This window comes from Lepidochelys kempii, chromosome 7 (genome assembly GCF_965140285.1).
Source record: "Lepidochelys kempii isolate rLepKem1 chromosome 7, rLepKem1.hap1, whole genome shotgun sequence".
Classification (NCBI taxonomy): Eukaryota; Metazoa; Chordata; order Testudines; family Cheloniidae; genus Lepidochelys; species Lepidochelys kempii.
In genome coordinates, this window is record NC_136386.1 from 118,145,935 (window position 1) to 118,163,412 (window position 17,478).

Consider the following 17,478-nt stretch of genomic DNA (forward strand, 5'->3'; position numbering starts at 1 on the left):
TTTGCATGCCCTCTATTCTGAAATTTTGGTTTCTTTAATAAATTTTAAAAAAATCATTACTGACCCCATCACAGAAAATTCTATTCATAGGAGCTCTTCTCGATTCCCAAACAGCAAAAGCATACCTTCCGAGGGAGAAGTCCCTGAAGATAAAGTATACCTTTCAATCTTTGCTGCTGATTCCATCTCAAAGAGTAAATATTTTTTCTATCACTAATGGGTATAATGGTACATATGTCACAACTTATGCAAGGTTTAGGATGAAACTGCCCCAGCACTGGTTATCAAAGAACATCAGACTGCAGGCGCACAGTAGGGATATGATCATTTCAGTTCCCAGGGAAATCCAAAGATCCATCTGGTGGTGGATGGATTAGGGAAATGTTCTGAGAGGGGTGTTATCCAGTCCTATCTAGGATCATCACAACAGGCTCCACAAAAATAGGCTAAGGTGCACAGCTCGAGAAGTTTGTAACAAGGGGACTCTGGGGTCAACAGGAAGGTTGTCTCTATAGTAGCATTCTGGAATCAAGAGCAATTTGGTTGGCACTCAGACCATTTCTCCCCCAGATTCAAGGGTCGGTGGTTCAAGTGGCCACAGACAATATGACAGCAATGTACTATGTAAACAGATAAGGGGACGCCCTATCACCACAGCTTTGCAAGGAGGCAATGAAACTTTGAGACTGGTGTATAGCCCAAAGAATGAGTCCGATAGCTTTACAGCAGACTGGATCCCTCAGCCAGAACTAAGCAGGGAATCTACACAGATGCACAAAGGTCTTTGAAAGACTCTGTAATCAGAGACATCTTTGCTCTTTGGGGTGCGCCAAAGATAGATCTAATTGCTATAAGATTCAGCAGGAAATGCTGCTGTTTTTGTTCCAGATTGGATACTCAATCTTTGTGTGATGGGCCGACTGTCCCACACTGGGCTCTAAGGGGTTAATAGAGTCCTAGGGAGGCTGCACAGGAGGTAGCCAATCAGAGAAGGGCTGAGAGGAGCAGCCAATCAGGGCCAGGCAGACCCATATGAGAAGAGCTGCAGGGCAGAGCAAGTTCAGTATCTGCCTGGAGCTTGAGGAGGGAAAATCAGACTCCTAGGAGGAGGAAGGAGTGCTAGCAGGGACTGGGGAAGCTCGAGAGGACTCCTGGCTAGATGCTAGGACTGGCAGGCTTAGCTAAAACTGGCAGGCTGAAGCCCTGAGGTCAGGGTGAAGAAGGTGCTGGAGGCCACGGGGAGGTGCCCCAGGGAAATTAACTGAGGAGTCAGAGGGGATGCAGCAAGTGGAGGTTATCTACAGGGTCCCTGGGCCAGGAGCCAGAGTATTGGGCGGGCCTGGGTTCCCCTTGCCCCCACTCACCACTGAGGAAGTGGCTGGACTGAGGTCCTGCAATACTGTCCCCTGGAAAGGGGGAGCACAGAGTGCGGCATAGCCGGAGGGCTGTATCATGAAGGGGACACTGCATTCCTGGAAGCGACGTGGGTCCGGGAACTGAAGTGATGGCAGTGAGATGCCACCAGAAGAGGGCCCACCAGCTGGCAGAGCTAATTCACAAAACAGCCACCAGAAGGCGCCACAGGGGTGAGTGAACCATGTCACTCTCTGGCAGGTGCGTTCCTCCGTGGATGGGATGCAGAACTAATGTATGCATTCTCACCATTTCCTCTGGTGTTGAAGACTGTGAGAAAAATAGGACAGGTCTCGGCCAAAATGATACTGATAGCCGTAGTGCACGGGTTTGCTTCTTCTTTCCAAAAGAAACTAGAGATTTTTCCAGACGTTCTGAAACAACAATAAGGGACAGTTTACCATCCTGATCCATTATCATTTCATCTGAGAGCATAAGCAATCAGTCTGTAACAGAGTTGGAGAGGTCTTTCTCTATGGATATTCAACATGTTCTTCTTAATGCCAGAAGAAAATCAACTAGAAAATATTATGAATAAAAATGGAAATGGTTTTCACTGTGGATATCTGATAGAATATCGATCCTGTGTCATGCCCTATTCAATCTATATTAGAGTATTTGTTATATTTAAAGGATAAAGGTTTATTTGTTGCTTTGGCAGCTTCTCATATACCAATAGATGGTAAATCGGTATTCTTGCATGAGGGTATTAAGTTTTTAAAGAGTTACTAAGTTTGTACCCCACCTGTGGCACCATGGCACTTTAGTGCTGTCACAGCTTATGTCTCCACCATTTGAGCCCTTATCTTCGTGTTCCTTATTTCATTTATCAATTAAGACTGTCTTTATTATAGCAATAACATCAGCTAGGAGGATTAGTGAACTTCATGCCTTAATGGCTGACCCTTCATTTACAACCTTTTATAAGGACAAAGTAGTTCTTCATCCACATCCTAGATTCATACCAAAAGTCATCTCAAATTTCCTTATCAATCAGTCCATCACATTGCCAGTGTTGCCTCCCTCTCTTCCCCCCCACCCCGACCTCATTCGAATAAGAGGAGAATCAAAGCTATATTATTTGGATACAAAAATAGTATTATTCTTCTATTTGGATAGGACTAAAGACTTTAGATTTTCACTTAAATTGTTTGTTTCATATGCTGGTAACTGTAAAGGAAATCCTATTTCCACACATACATTATCAAGATGGGTCAGAGAGTGTATACTAGAAATTTACAAGCAAGCTTCACAATCCCTCCCTCCTATTCCCCCCCCCCCCCGCCGCCCCGGGGCCCTAATCTGACCGTAGACTCCACTAGAGAGATTGCAGCCTTGGTGGCATGTTTGAAACAGGTTCTAATAATAGAAATTTTTAGAGCAGTCACGTGGCATTCAATACGCATGTTTCCAAGCCATTATTTGTTAGATATTGCAACTAGGTAAAATGCACAGATTGGTAGATGGATGCCACAGTCCTTGTTTAGCTAGTACTCCTTACCCACCAGCCAACTTAATATGCATACTACATTCTAAACTCTCCCAAGAGTGGGAATATGCAGAGTCCCTCTCGAAGAACCTCGCTTACAGGTAAGTAACTTTCATATCTCCATTATGTATGGCTGTAAATTCAGCAGCCTTTGCAAGCATAAATTTAGGATGAAAGTAAAAAATGCTACTACCCCGAAACCTTTATTATCTGGTATCACCTAAAAGAGCTAGACTCTGAGTTACATGTCTCAGTCAACTGTAGGTAACTGTTTGCAGTTGCATGCAGACACAATCGCTATGTTTAGCAGCTAACTGCTCATATGCATCATTTGCAACAGTCCGTGCAAGTATTTTTTCCCCTCTCAATACCACTGGCCTCTGCCATTGGAACCGTGGTTGAATCTCCAGGGGCTGTCAGTGATACCAAGGGTTATTTCTGCTTCCTTTCAGTCAGGTACCAAAGTGCGAGAGAATTGCAAATGGTACACAGGCATGTTTTAGTTCCAGCATTTCAGAGATACTCTATTCAGTACAGTATTCTTGCATCTGAAGAAGTGGTGTTTTAGCCACGAAAGCTTCTGCCCAAATAAATCTGTTAGTCTTTAAGGTGCCACCAGACTCCTTGTCGTTTTTGTGGCTACAGACTAACACAGCTACCCGCTGATTCTATTCAGTAGTGGGCAACAGTGCATGCAGAGAATGACCTGTGCCTGAAATCCCCAGGAGCATGATGTAAGTTAGGTGAGAGTAACTAAAGTATCATAAAATATGGGGCAGGTCTATAGAAAGATGGTTCCCAGTTTCCCTGTGCAAAGAGCAAGTAAAATAGGATTTGCACAGTGGACAAACTTGAGTCAATTTCTCCTCCCCATCCAGGAGGCAGGGCACTTGTGCAGTTGAGCTGCAACCCATGGGCTGTAGTAGTGGCCATGACAGGCTGTACCCCATTAATGAGTAGTTTGTGACAAGTGCAGGTGCACAGTTTACAGATCTCCTGGGAACCACCTCTGCCATTTCCCAGAACCCTTACAGCCCCTAGCTGTGCTGTCTGGTGGAGCGCGCCACTGGAGAGCTCGGATCTGTAGCACACAAGAGGAATAAATGCATAATTCTGGGTGGAGCCCCTCCACTTCCCACCACCCCCCACCCAGTGCCACAGAACCCCTCACTTCCCATAGCCTTTCCAAAACCATGAAAGGGCCTGGGGAATGTCACACTCTGTTCCGTAGGGCGTGCTCTTCCTTTCCATTATAGTCAGAGTCTCCTGGCTGTCCACAGATCAGCCCTTTCACTTTGGAGGCCCTGCCTCGGGAGCAAGGGATGCCAGAGAACACTTGCAAAGTGGTATGGGTCGCAGTTCTGTTCCTTTGTTGGCTATGTTTATTCTCATACTTTAATGTGATTTTTGAAGATTAAAAAAAAAGAGGTCAGGAAGGTACAGTGATTGTACTCTGTTTTGTCTCCAGTTATACAGTTCGGTTGAGTTTGGCAGAAGATGGCAGCTTCTCCAGGAGGGTGTCGCACCAAACAGGTTCTACTGGTAAGTAACAAAGCACATTTTTTGGTTTCACAAACACAGCTCCACCATGCGGATGTGGAGGTGGTGGTGCTTTCGAATTTAAGCTCTGGGGCTGACGAGGCGTTGCTGAAGGAGACAAACGTTGTCATCACTCCGACCTTTTGCTCTTCTGTTTTAGGGTTGAGGTTAATTTTTTCCCATCGGGGCGGAGACTGTCGTCTTGTTCCGGGCTTGTACAGCGCCTTGCACAATGGTGTCCCGGTGCATGATTAGGGCTCCTAGCCACCACACTAGCACAAATCATAACACTTTGAGAAGTAGCCTTCATCTTCTTAGTACTGACCATTGCTTTCTGCCGTGCTGTTACGTGTGCAGGACTGACATGTGCAGGGCAACTGTTTCTCATGTATATGTTCCCCTCGGTACCCAAGCCATGGAGAATATGAATCTACTTCAGCTCCCGAAAATCCTGGGAACACTGAAGTCCATGGTAGTTTTGCCACTGGCTTAAGCAGAGCCAGGCTTTCACCCATAGTCCTTTAGCTCAAGCTGTGTAGGCTCATGCTTTTAGCTCAGGTTATCACGGGTTCAAACCCCAGTAGCGACCAGGATGTCGGACATCATTACACTATGACAAACAATATTTTTCTTCACTTCCACTCTTAAATCATTGTGCATTGTTGCCATGTTCTACTAAACAGGTGGCAAATGTTCCAAGATTTCTAGTCCAATTTCAAGGCCAAAGATAGATGTATACATATGGGATCAGCCCTACTGCATAAATGTTTCACCACTTCTGGGAATACTACTGGACTGCAAAACTGTGAAGTAGGCAGGAGCCTGTGCCACAGAGTTTGAATTCAGAAATGGGTCCACCCATCCCCTAATTCAGGGGTGGCCAACCCGTGGCTCCTGAGCCACGTGCGGCTCTTCAGAAGTGAATCTGCGGCTCCTTGTCTAGCGACCGACTCCGGGGCTGGAGCTACAGGTGCCAACTTTCCAATGTGCCGGGGGGGGCTCCCTGCTCCACCCCTGGCTCTGCCGCAGGCCCTGCCCCCACCACCCCTTCCTGCCATGCCCTCGCTCCTCTCCCTCCTCCTCCCCTCAGAGCCCCCTGCATGCCAAGAAACAGCTGATTGGGAGGTGCAGGGATGGAGGGAGGGGGAGGCGCTGATTGGCAGGGCTGCTGGTGGGCGGGAGGCGCTGGGAGCGGGAGCTGATGGGGGGCTGCTGACATATTACTGTGGCTCTTTGGCAATGTTCATTAGTAAATTCTGGCTCCTTCAGGCTCAGGTTGGCCACCCCTACCCTAATTTAACAGGTTTTACCTCTCTTTGGTACTACTATGGTCCCCGTTGCCATAGTATCTGTTCATCTCACAATCTTCATGTATTGAATGTCTTTAATCGATGTTTCAACTGAGGCTTTAGAATCAGCTTGTTATAGAGACTGCAGCCACCCTCAAGGGTCATATCTGGATCTGGGTCCAAACTTCCTTAACATTTGAGATTGTTCAGCTCCCATTGTTTTGTTCAGTGGACAGCAGACAGTTGTCTCTACACTGCATACCTGAAATAATGCACTGGAATTGCATGACACTAAAGTGTTTATCACTAAATATCTCCTCACCTTCCGGCAACAAGCAATTAGTGTAACATAAACCTGCGTGAAAAGGAAAGCATGAGCACATTGGACTGAGCACAATAAGTTGCGCTGGTCTGTTTTCCAGCACAGATGGTACTAAAGGACAAATTCAGAGGTAGGTCTAAATTATTGTATGGAGGCTGGACCCTGTTCTCAGTTACACTCCTATGCAACTGGAGTTACTTCCATCAGTTTCAGATGGAGGTAGTAGTTTAACTGAGAGCAGAAACTCCGAGGTCTGGTTTACATCACCTTACATATCACGTTTGAATCTGGCCCTTAGAAGGACATTCTTCGTGGGATAGTGTAGCAGGGCGCCAGTGCAAAAGCACCTAATTAGCCCCTGCCCAGTCAGCTGCAATCAGGGGAAGCAGATTAGGGCTGATGGAAAAAGCCTGATGCCTGCCTAAGGATTGGCAATACCTGCTGGCCTGACAAGCCAAGGGCTATGAAGGTTGGGAGGGAGCCAGAAGGCTGGGGCAGTATCCAGGGAGCAATCAGTCAGTGAGTCAGTGAACTGGAAGTCTCCTAGTGGAAGGCTGACTCTGCCTGTAAAGGAGGTGACTAATCCTGTAAAGCTTGTACATAGATGGACACTTGTGGTGGGACGAAATTAAGTTAATAAAGACACAGGTGTTGCACAACCCTGAAGCCTCTCTGAGCCTTATTGGGGAGGGCAAGCAGGCCCTAGGAAGAGGGGTGGGTCATGAACCCTGTTACAGATAGATACATTAATAAATAGTATAGCAACTGAATTCAGTCAGCAAAAATAGGACTCCTCTTTGACCCCAAATTAGAGATGATCCCAGGCCAAAAACCATAGATTTTGAATGCTTCAAGGGTGTTTGCGTCCACTGTTTTAGTTCGAACCACAATAGAAGTAAAGGACATAGGCCAAATTTAGATCCAGCTCCATATTTGAATTTTGAACACCTCCCCAAATTTTAGATCCAAGATTTTGGTTTGAACCTGTCTCTATTCCAAAGCTTCCTCTTTCCCTTTAACCTGGACTTTGCTGAAACTTTTGCCATCTGGAAAATTTTTCCCCATTTTTTAAAAAAAATGTTCACTCATCTCTACCCTTCTGGCTTCCAGACAGGACCAGAAGCTTCCACGATTTCCCATGGTATTTCTGGCCTGATAAAAGCAGAAAGAGCAGAGAACCTTGTAAGAAGAGCTGTCCAGCTATATTGCTTGAATGAGCATCCACACTCTTAAATGCTTATTATCCATACTAAAATCCAAGTGTTTTGAAGTCTGCCTGTCATTAGGCATAAGAGAGATTTATCATATATTGAACTGATGGACACCAGCAATGAGAATAATGATGATAATGATTAATGTTCCTTTCCACAGAGATACAACCTTGAAGTCCTCTGAGGGTCTAGCAAAAAAGAGAAGTAAAACCAGGAATTTCAAAAGCACTGCAAATCAAAGAATAACAAATAAGATTAAAAACGGCTCCAATCACCTACCAATCTTCCCACAAACACAAACTAAACAAGAAACCAAAAGCTGTTAGCTTCACCTAGAATGGGATGTCTTTGATATATTTTGGTCATTGATGCATGCTAAACTGTAATTCTGCTTTCCGAGAAACTAACACAGTTATAGAAAGGGGAGTTAGATTTTACTCTGGCTCACGCATTCTAACCAGAATTGCTCACTAATTTCCATTGAATGGCCAAATTCTACCCTCAGAGTCCTGCATCCCCACTAGAAAAAACTGGGATTATCGATGACAGTATATGACAACAGTGAACCTGATTCTCCATTGGCCTGCTTTCCGATTCAATAATTTCCACCAGTGCAAAACTCTGCTGAATCATTTTAGTGTAAATGACTCCATGAGGAGCAAGGCAACAGAGAGTCAAGCCCAGGGGGGTTTGCACATGCGTAACCCAGAGCAGAACCTGTTCTGCAGAACCTTTATTGTTGGTGGTGATGTGCAAGCCAGAAAGAACCCATCTTGACTCTCAGATCCCAGATTGTGTTTATGGTGGTGACAGCTAGTGAGAACCTATCTTTATTTTTTAATCATTTTAAACTGAGCAGATATGATCTAGAAATCACTGGGACAGGATCAGCTCAAAACCCATGATGCTACTTTTACAGTTACACTTCAGAGCAGAAGTGTGCTTTGAGAGATAACATTTCAGAGTTACAGTCCTTCAACAGAGAAAATATTGGGTGAGATACTCGCTGGTTCAGGCTGAAGGAGGATTCCCCTTGAGCAGGAACCACAGAAGACCGTGGTAAGCCTATGTTCTGAGGATCCCATTGCAGCCCAGGTGTAGGAGGTGAGCCAGGGGCTGGGCTGGGAGTGGGAGGAACAAGTCAGGGGTGGAGCCACATCATACAGTGCTACAGAGATTGTGGAGCATCCTGGGGAGATGGTGTAATTCAGATTGGTCCCTGGGGCTGGTAAATTACTTCAGGATCTCTCCAGCCTTTGGAATGGTCCAGGATCAGGAAGCCACAAAAGTGGCTTAAAGCCACCAGGATGGGCTGCGAGGCAAAGCATTGAGTTTAACCCTTGGCCTTGGGCCCTCTCAGGGTTGCAGTTATATACATCATGCATTTGTTTTATTTGACAGGAAAGAAACTTTCAGGAGGCTTTATAGGCTTTTAAAACACACTCTATTGCTAATCAGATCAAAGCTTAAATTCCTAATTGCTCACTATTATATTTTAATTGCCATTTGACCCTGCTATGGCCCTCACATAAATAGTCCTCACATAAAAAGTCTTATGAATTAATTCACCAAGGGCTGCTAATGTTCCTGTAGAAAAAGATCTGACTGTAAATGTTACCAGAGAAACCATTTCATCTTTCCCACTGCCTTTTTTGTATACGTTTCCAAGAGAATTTTCTTTTTCTTATTTTTGGCTGCTACGTGAAAGTCCCCAGAGGAATTTAAACCACAGAAAAACAACATTAAAGTAATCTGCTGACACCTTCTCCAAAACTTTGAGAAAATGTTCCACTTAGAGAGAATTCAGCTGCTTGTAGATCATATGAACTCTGTATTCCTGTGTTCTCTCTTTCATTAGAAGGGAGTCATTACCATAAAAACAGAATCTTTGATTCTTCAGGGCTTATCGTTGCCCCTGTTTATCCCTTCACCTGCAGCTAAAAGTCATTCTCTGACATCCAGACTGGTTGCTGTGGAACGGATTATGATGTTACCTCACGGTGGGAGATATCAGGTGAGGGGAGCTCAGATGAACTCAAACCTCTACAACAAACAGAGGCCTGGGGCTTTCTCATCTGGAAAAAAGAGGGATGAGGTTGACACTTCTCTCTCTTATAAGGGCGTTTTGAGGAAAATTTAATTAATACGTTTGAAGTGCTCTAAGTGTGGTGATATGCTAAGAACCGACATCTCCCATGATCACCACAGCCTGATGCAGTCCCTCAACAAGAGGGGAGAAAGTAGTGCATTGGAGAGCCCAGCCCATGGAATGGGAGCATAAGGCATCCAACTACAACTACCAGGAGGCATCCCAGCGCCATTTTGTATCAAAATGTTGCAGTTTTTTGATTAAGTATTTCCGTTTTCAATATTTTGCTGAAACGCTATCGGGGCAGTACCAGTTCATCAGAGCAATGCTGCATTGGCAGTTTTCTGGAGAGAGGTGCAATATTTACTGACGTGGTATCAAGGGGAAAGAAGGCGTGAAACCATGGTTAGTACAGCTGGGCAAATGCTTCATTAAAATGTTTGGGAACATTAGTTTGAATAACCCACCTGAATTCTCTTTGATGACATTTGTGACTGTTTGTAGCCATGTTCTACACACATTCACAGAAGTGTGGTTTTTTGGTAAGAATGTCCGCAGAAAGGGAAAGTTTCACAAATACAAATGTGAATGAGATTGGTGTAAAGTATCTGGAGCGGCCATCTTGAAATCACTTTAGTGTCCCTCCTCCTGTTTATAAACGTTTTAGTCATCCAATCGAGGAGCAACAACAATACCTTGTTACTCTGACAGCCAATTACACTCCACCCATACTAGCAAACAGGTGATGACCTATCCAAATAACAAACTGTCAGCCTAAAATTGCTTATTGAAAGATACATTCTGATATCCTTATTTACATAAAGTAATACCTTACACTTCAAATAGTTCCATTGAAGTCAATGTGTTGGAGTAGCATAATTAGAGATGATTAGAAAGGTAAAAAAAATTATGAAAATGTGATTTTTTTTTTTATTTAAATTTTTCAGTTAGGTTGAATCATAATCCAACTCTGAATATTTTTGAATGACTTACTAAATTGGACAAATCAAAAGGCTGTAAGCAATTAGTACACAGAGGGGGGGAAGAATTCAATTTGCCAATTATTTGTGCCCAGATACAACCATTAGCTTTATCAATGTTATTCATGTTTCTTATTTGTATTATCTAGCACCGGTCATGGACCAGGAGTCTATTGTACTGGTTGCTGTAGAAACAAAAGAAAAGACAGTTCCCACCGCAAAGAGAATGCGGTCAACTGTATGTTTATTGTCCACTTTCATCAGAGCAATGCTGCAACGGCAGTTTCTGGAGAGAGCTGTAATATTTACTGACATGGTATCAAGGGGAAAGAAGGCATGAAACCATGTCATGGTGCAACACAGAGAAGGAAACAGTCACTGCCTCAAGGAGTTTAGACTTAATTAGAGAGAAAATACAGTTCAAACAATTAATCTTCTGGATGGACATGATTGTCGTCTCTCCAAGCAGAATGGATGTCCCCTTTTTGGTCATTTACACATGTCTTCTAACGTTGTCCTACAATACAGTCCAGTTTATTTTTATACAACATCCTTAGCACTATGAGATGGAGCTACATGAAGACACCCTGAGACTTCGGAGGAGGGGTTCCAAATCTGACCCCAGATCCATGTCTGAAATTTCACAAATACCCCCTATCTTTAGAGTAGATCCAGAGTTTACTTGAATTCTGGAGTGTTTGAAATCCAGATCCATTTTTTTCAATTACAGCTCGAGCTCATCTCTAGTTAATACATATTGTCATCAAATGTTTCACAGAAAGAGTCAGTCATGAGTGAGGGGAAAAGGGAAGTAATCACAAGTCCAGGTTCTATAACAGAGAAAGTGACTCATTAAATTGGATGGTGCAGGGGTGGCAGATAGTTTCATATCTATCATATCTAGTTTCATAACAGCACCAGAGTGATAGAACCTCCCCCCCTTAATAAGGAGAGCCTCTGTGAGGGGCTGAGTGGAGGAGGAGGAGACTGCAAGAGGAGAAGAAGCCAACAGAAAAACAAGTGGACATAGGTGGAGGAAGGTGGGGAGTCCGTGGAGAGTTTTGACAATAAAAGGACATTTTTAAACTGGATTCGGAAATGGATTAGAAGCCAAAGCAGGTGATGATGGATTGATATGATCCTGCTTCTTGCAGCAAGGGAATAGTATGGCCATAATATTATGAACTTGCTGTCATCTGGAGGAGAATCCTATGTATCAATTAGTTTGGAAATGGACATTGGTTTGACTCCAATTTGACTGCTGCATATAGCTGACACTTTACCCAGAAGAGAAAGAGAGACAAGTGGACAGACAGAAGGTGAGAGAGTTGTGTTTATATGTATGTATGAAAAGGGACAGGGGGCGAGAGACAGACGGAGAGGTGAGTGGGTGGGTGGGTGGATGGAGTATGGCATGTGTTTGTGTTTGGGATGATGGAAAGCTTACCTCTTCTGGGGAAAAGTAAATGGAGATCATCTTTAAAAGTAAATTTCTTGCGTGAGTTATTCCAGAGGGAAAGAAACTGCAAATTATTTTAAAAGCCAGGATTCTGTTCACTAAAGAAGCCTCTAGAGGAACTGAAAAGCAGCATCAAAAGCCTGCTAACAGCTTTTAAAAATTCCATTGTACCCAAGCGGTCAGAGCTCATCTGGCAAACCATTCCAGTGGCTCTTGTCAGCTTTTTGGCTGGGTGAAATCAGGTGGGCTGAGCCGGTTTGAATAGCGTCGTGTCTGGGTTATTTCCAAGAGCTGCTGGGCATCGCCAAACAAAACCTTTCAGTCACTGTGGGGCGACTGCTGGAGGCTGATGAAGAGGATGCCAATCAAAGTGCAGCACAACAGTGTGTCCAGAAAATCATCTGCTTGATGTGACTCAAAAGCCACAGCGGATGAGCTGAGCTGCACAGAAAATTTAATTAAAAAGAGACACATTTAATAACTTAGACATAAAGCAAACATTCACATGGCAGATGAAGGCTCATGGGGCAATGAATGAAATCATTGGCTGGTGGGTAACGGCTAGTGGTTTTCTAAAGCGACCGACGTGTGTTTGTTTCCAAGTGGATTTTGGATTTGGAAAAACATCATTTGAAAGGTCAGAGCCCCAGGGCAGGAGCTGTTGTTCCATTGCTGATAGTTTTGAGCAGGCCCAATCTCCAGGGCAATAGAAGTATATGGCAAATAGCACCTGGAGGTGGACAAGCAGTGCCCCCAGGTACCACTGTGCTGAGGACACCTGAAAACAAGGTTCAACATTCCCTTAAAAGTTACTTCTGCCAGGGTGCATCCTACTTAAATGCACACAGGCAACATTCCAGGCTTCTGGCATCTTTTGTTTGCAAGCCAGCGTTGTCCGTATAACATCTCTGCCTCCTGATGTAACCAGGGGAGCATATGCCCATGTTGGCATTCTTCTCTGAATTAAGATCCCAAACGTATTTCAGTATGTTCAGTGAAAATCTTTGATAACAGTTCGAAGACCTCTGGTACACCCTGAGTCCTCGCCATCCATCTGGAACTGGGGTGCTGGAGCCTCTAAGCTCATCCTGTGATTTAGGACTTTATCCCTATTGTAAAAAGAAAAGGAGTACTTGTGGCACCTTAGAGACTAACCAATTTATTTGAGCATAAGCTTTCGTGAGCTACAGCTCACTTCATCGCATCTGAGCTGTAGCTCACGAAAGCTTATGCTCAGATAAATTGGTTAGTCTCTAAGGTGCCACAAGTCCTCCTTTTCTTTTTGCGGACACAGACTAACACGGCTGTTACTCTGGAACCTATCCCTATTGTGTTTTGTGGGGACACGCAAGCCATCCTGAAGGGGGCAGATGAGGGAGCTCAAAGACACACGGAGCCTGTTCCTTTTCCCACTGGGCCCATCGGATTTGCCATAATAATACTTATCTCTTAGAGGGCTATGTGCGGAGCCCCCTGAAATCAATGGGAGGCTTTCTATTGACTTCCGCGTCATTAAAACAGGCCCATAGAGCACTTTTCAACTGTGGTGCTCAAAGTGTTTTGTAAAGTGTTTGTTTGTTTCTATTTCCACTTCACAGATGAGGTGTTCAAAGGCACATAGCAGGTCTGGCAGACAGAGGACTTGAACCCAGGTCTCCTGACTGGGTCCAGTGCACTAATCACTGGAGCCCATTGAATCCCTGATAGCTGTGTATGCAGGAAGCCTGTCTTTGGCAGGAGCCAAGTCAAGATGCTTCAGAACATCTGTCACCTAGTGTTGCCCCTACTTTTGCTGTATTCTAACGTGGGCAGGGAACTTCAGGAGCCCAGCTCTTGACTGGGTTGGCCCTGAAATAATAATGCTTGCAATGATATCCTGAGCTGGCTCATTGCACGTGCTCTTCTTATTCTTGTAACTGACCCTTCTTGAAGTCGGACCCTCCATGTTAGGAGTGGTGAGGGTGAGGGATGGGGGAGGAGAGACATACACTATTTGTGGGTAATCCTGGTACCTGGTGTGGAGGGTACTCTACCCATGCCAGCTGATTCATCTCGAGGGAAGGCTGGCAGTGATACTGTCTAGATGAGGGCAGAATCCTATTCATTCCAACTCATGCCTATATCCTGGACTGGAGCTAATAGGATCCACTCATCAACAGAAATATGCATACATCTTTACGTAGGATACAAGAGCTTGATGTTAGAGGTGATTCAGCAGAAGAGCCCTGTGTTGCTAGCCAGGGCCCAAGAACATGCTTATCTTCTACAGGTATTTGAGTAAGAAGCTAGTTTGCCTTCACACACATGCATGGGGTAACCCTCCATAGCTGCATTTCATTAAATGAGGCAGTTAGCTACACAGCTAACTTGGTGTGAACTTAACTGTCTGGATACATGCCAGGAAAGTTTTATTCTTACTCTCTGTTGTATATTTAATGAGTAGCTCACTGAATAAGCATGGTTTCCTTTGCATTTTTCCTGTAAATGCCTTCTGTGGACTCTGTCCAGCACGCACACAGAGCAGAACACAGCCCTGCCAGGTGTGTGCATTGACAGCTGTGGGAATAACTGATCATATTATATTGTCTGATCTGAGAAACAATGGGACAAATCCTGGGGTCTGGTTCCTCTGGCCCATGCTGCCCACTAAAAATATGGCCTTTTTTTGGTCTTGTCCCAGGTGCTTAGGTCAGAGCTGGGAATTGAACCTAGATATCCTGAGTCCCCAGCCAGTGTCTGCATAAAGCTATCTGAGTCTGATCTCATTTACAACAGTGCCAATTAATGCCTTCACTGAAGTGATCTGTGTCATGTGTGTGTAATTGTGAAAAAGCAGATCTAGCTGAATGGTTGGGAGTGCAAAAATGAAAGGCAGAGTTTAGGTCAAGAGAGCTCAAGGGATTTTCTCAGTTATTTTACATACCTCTGTGTACACATTATATTTGACACAAAAGAGAATTTGTTTGAGAGGAAAAAATAGAAAAAGAGGAGAAGCATAAGAACATAAGAATGGCCCTACTGGGTCAGACCAAAGGTTCATCTAGCCCAGTATCCTGTCTTCCAACAGTGGCCAGTGCCAGGTGACCCAGAGGGAATGAACAGAATCGGTGATCAAGTGATCCATCCCCTGTCGCCCATTCCCAGCTTCTGGCAAACAGAGGCTAGGGACACCATTCCTGCCCAAACAAAAACCAAACAAAAGAATGCTTATACTAGGCTATAAAAAGGACATCTTTTTATCGTTCAAAATATATCCCTATATTTGGAAATGTTTCATGGCACTTCAGTACTGTTCCCAGGCAGCATGTGGTGAGAGTGTAAAGTTAGAGGAACCCAGAGCAGCTGAGATTGTTGGGGTAGAAAGCACTGGCTGGGGGGAAGTGATCATAGCAGAGAATCTGACCCATGTATTTTATTGTTAATGACCACTTTCTGCATCTTCACCAAGTTGCACTCAACAGCATTATTTGTAATGGTGCCCACCATCCTTGCGAAGGGGTTTGTTTTAGTGACTTGAGGACTAGCTGCCAGCATTCTTGGATTCTGTTTTTGGCTTTGCCACATAATAACGGTGTGACCTTGGCCAAGTCAATTGGAGCCATTTACTCTTGTGTAATCAGTGGAGTCACTCTGGATTTACAACTGTACAGTTGAGAGCATAATTTGGCCCTAAACCGCTTTCTCCACCTCACTTTACCAATTTGTAAAACAGGCACTGTGCAATAATACCCAGATAATTCAATGAAGTGTTGGGGAAACTTACTTAACTGTTGTTTGCAAGATGCTTTGACAACCTGGGACAAAAAGGCCTGTAATAAGTGCAAAGCATTACAATTCTTATTCAGAGATAGGATTTAAGGCACTGCAAGATCATCAGTGTGTGTGTGTGTGGGGGGGGGGAATGGTAGTGTCTAGGGATCTACCTTCGTCATCTCTTTTTTGTTGTGTTTCTGGCCTTTAAAAATAAAACAAGCTCCTGCCATTGAGTAATTTGGAAGAAGCTGTCAACATTTTTAACGAGAAGTGACAAGACATGCCCCGGAGGAGTGGGGGAGCTGGCTTAGCGTTTGTGAGATTTATGATAAGGGATTCACACAAGTGCTGAGGCTAAAAGAAGATAAATCCCCATAGACAAATACTCCCAATAATTGAATTACAAAGCCATTATCATGTGCTGAACAGAGCAACTTTATGACTGTGTTGTGACAGGATAAAGCTTGTTAGAATATTTATGCTCATAGGACGATTTCAGCGTAAGGATCTCAAAAAACAAGCATGCTTTTCCACCTGTCTGTTACGGCTCATTAGCCTTTCTGGGTAATGTAATGAATGAGGAAATGGAGAAACATTAGAAATGGAAAATGAGGAACTGAAGGAATGTTGCACTGAGCCATCTCAAAATAAATATTACTAAGCACAGAGCCAGCCAAGGGATACATACTGACAGCTGCTGGCGTCTCATGACTGGAAAGGGGGACAGGGGCAGGTATGCAGATGTCGTTTTCAAGCATCAAATTTGGAACTGGATTTTCCAAGCTGTCCATTTGCATCCTCATCTGCATTTTTACTGCTAACTATAGCTCTACACCCACATGGGGCCTGATCCAAAGCCCGTTGGAGTCCATATGAGTCTTCTCAGTGGCTGAAATCTTGGCCTGAAATGGCAAAACTCCCATTAATTTCAAATGGTCCATCATTTTTACCCATTGACTTCAATGGACTTTGATCAGGCCTTTGTTGCCTGAGCATTTTTAAAGAGAGGATGATCTTGGGCTTAAAGTGCTGGATTCAGGAAAGCTGGTCTCAATTCTTGACTCTGACACGGTCAGGCCTTGGGCAAGTCACTTAATCTCTCTAGATGAAATCTTGGTCCCACTAAAGTCAATGGCAAAATTCCCATTGGTTTCAGTAGGGCAAGGATTTCACCATCTGTGCCTCAGTTCCCCACCTGTAAAATGAGGATAACAATACTTCCTTTGTCTCGCTTGTCTATTGAGATTGTAAGCTTTCCAAGGCTGTGACTGTCTCTTACTAGGTAGATCATGTCTAGTACCATGGAGCCTTGATCTTGGTGAGGGCTTCTAGGGACTACTGTAACACATAAGTAATACTTAATAATAACTTTCTTGCAAAATGAATATGTAACTGCCTATGTTTTGGTGCAAATATAGGGAATTATGCATCTACTGGATAGAGTTGGTGCCATTTGCAAAATTTCAAGTTTAGGATTTTTTTTAAATTAAAATGTAAATGATTTTGGGGGGAAAGTATTCCTGTCTTTCAACTGGTTACAAAGTTGGTTTAATGAAGAAGAAAAAAGAAGCATTTCTTTTTAAAAATTTAATGAAAGGAAACTAGTTTCCACTTGCCAGTTCTTCTCTTCCTATCTCTTATCCCGCCCCTGTAAGAATTCTGCCTTTTCCTCCCATCTAAACCCCTTGTGCCACACACAAGCACCAGAACATGTATTTTCCAAGTGGACAGAAAGACTCGTGTTCTCCGTCCTTTTCTCTTTGTTTCCATCCACATCTACCTGACCAATATGTTGTTGGCTCTGTACTGCATAGTCCCTGCCCCAGTGCCCAGTTCTCAATGCAGCCCCTACTGTTGGTTCTGAGCCTAAAGGGAGCCTTGAGAACTGGCATTTGGGAGGAAGGTCATATGAAGAGGCCAGGGCAGGAGGGGGT

The 17,478-nt window shown here is 44.1% G+C and overlaps 1 protein-coding gene across 1 annotated transcript in view; it reads left to right on the plus strand.

The window, feature by feature from the left end:
• SORCS1 (sortilin related VPS10 domain containing receptor 1) overlaps window positions 1–17,478 on the plus strand; it is a 424,272-nt gene that overhangs the window by 289,193 nt on the left and 117,601 nt on the right. The window contains exon 5 of the mRNA XM_073354427.2: window positions 4,371–4,444. Coding sequence (XP_073210528.1) covers window positions 4,371–4,444 — 74 coding nt within the window. The remainder of the gene's footprint in view (window positions 1–4,370; window positions 4,445–17,478) is intronic.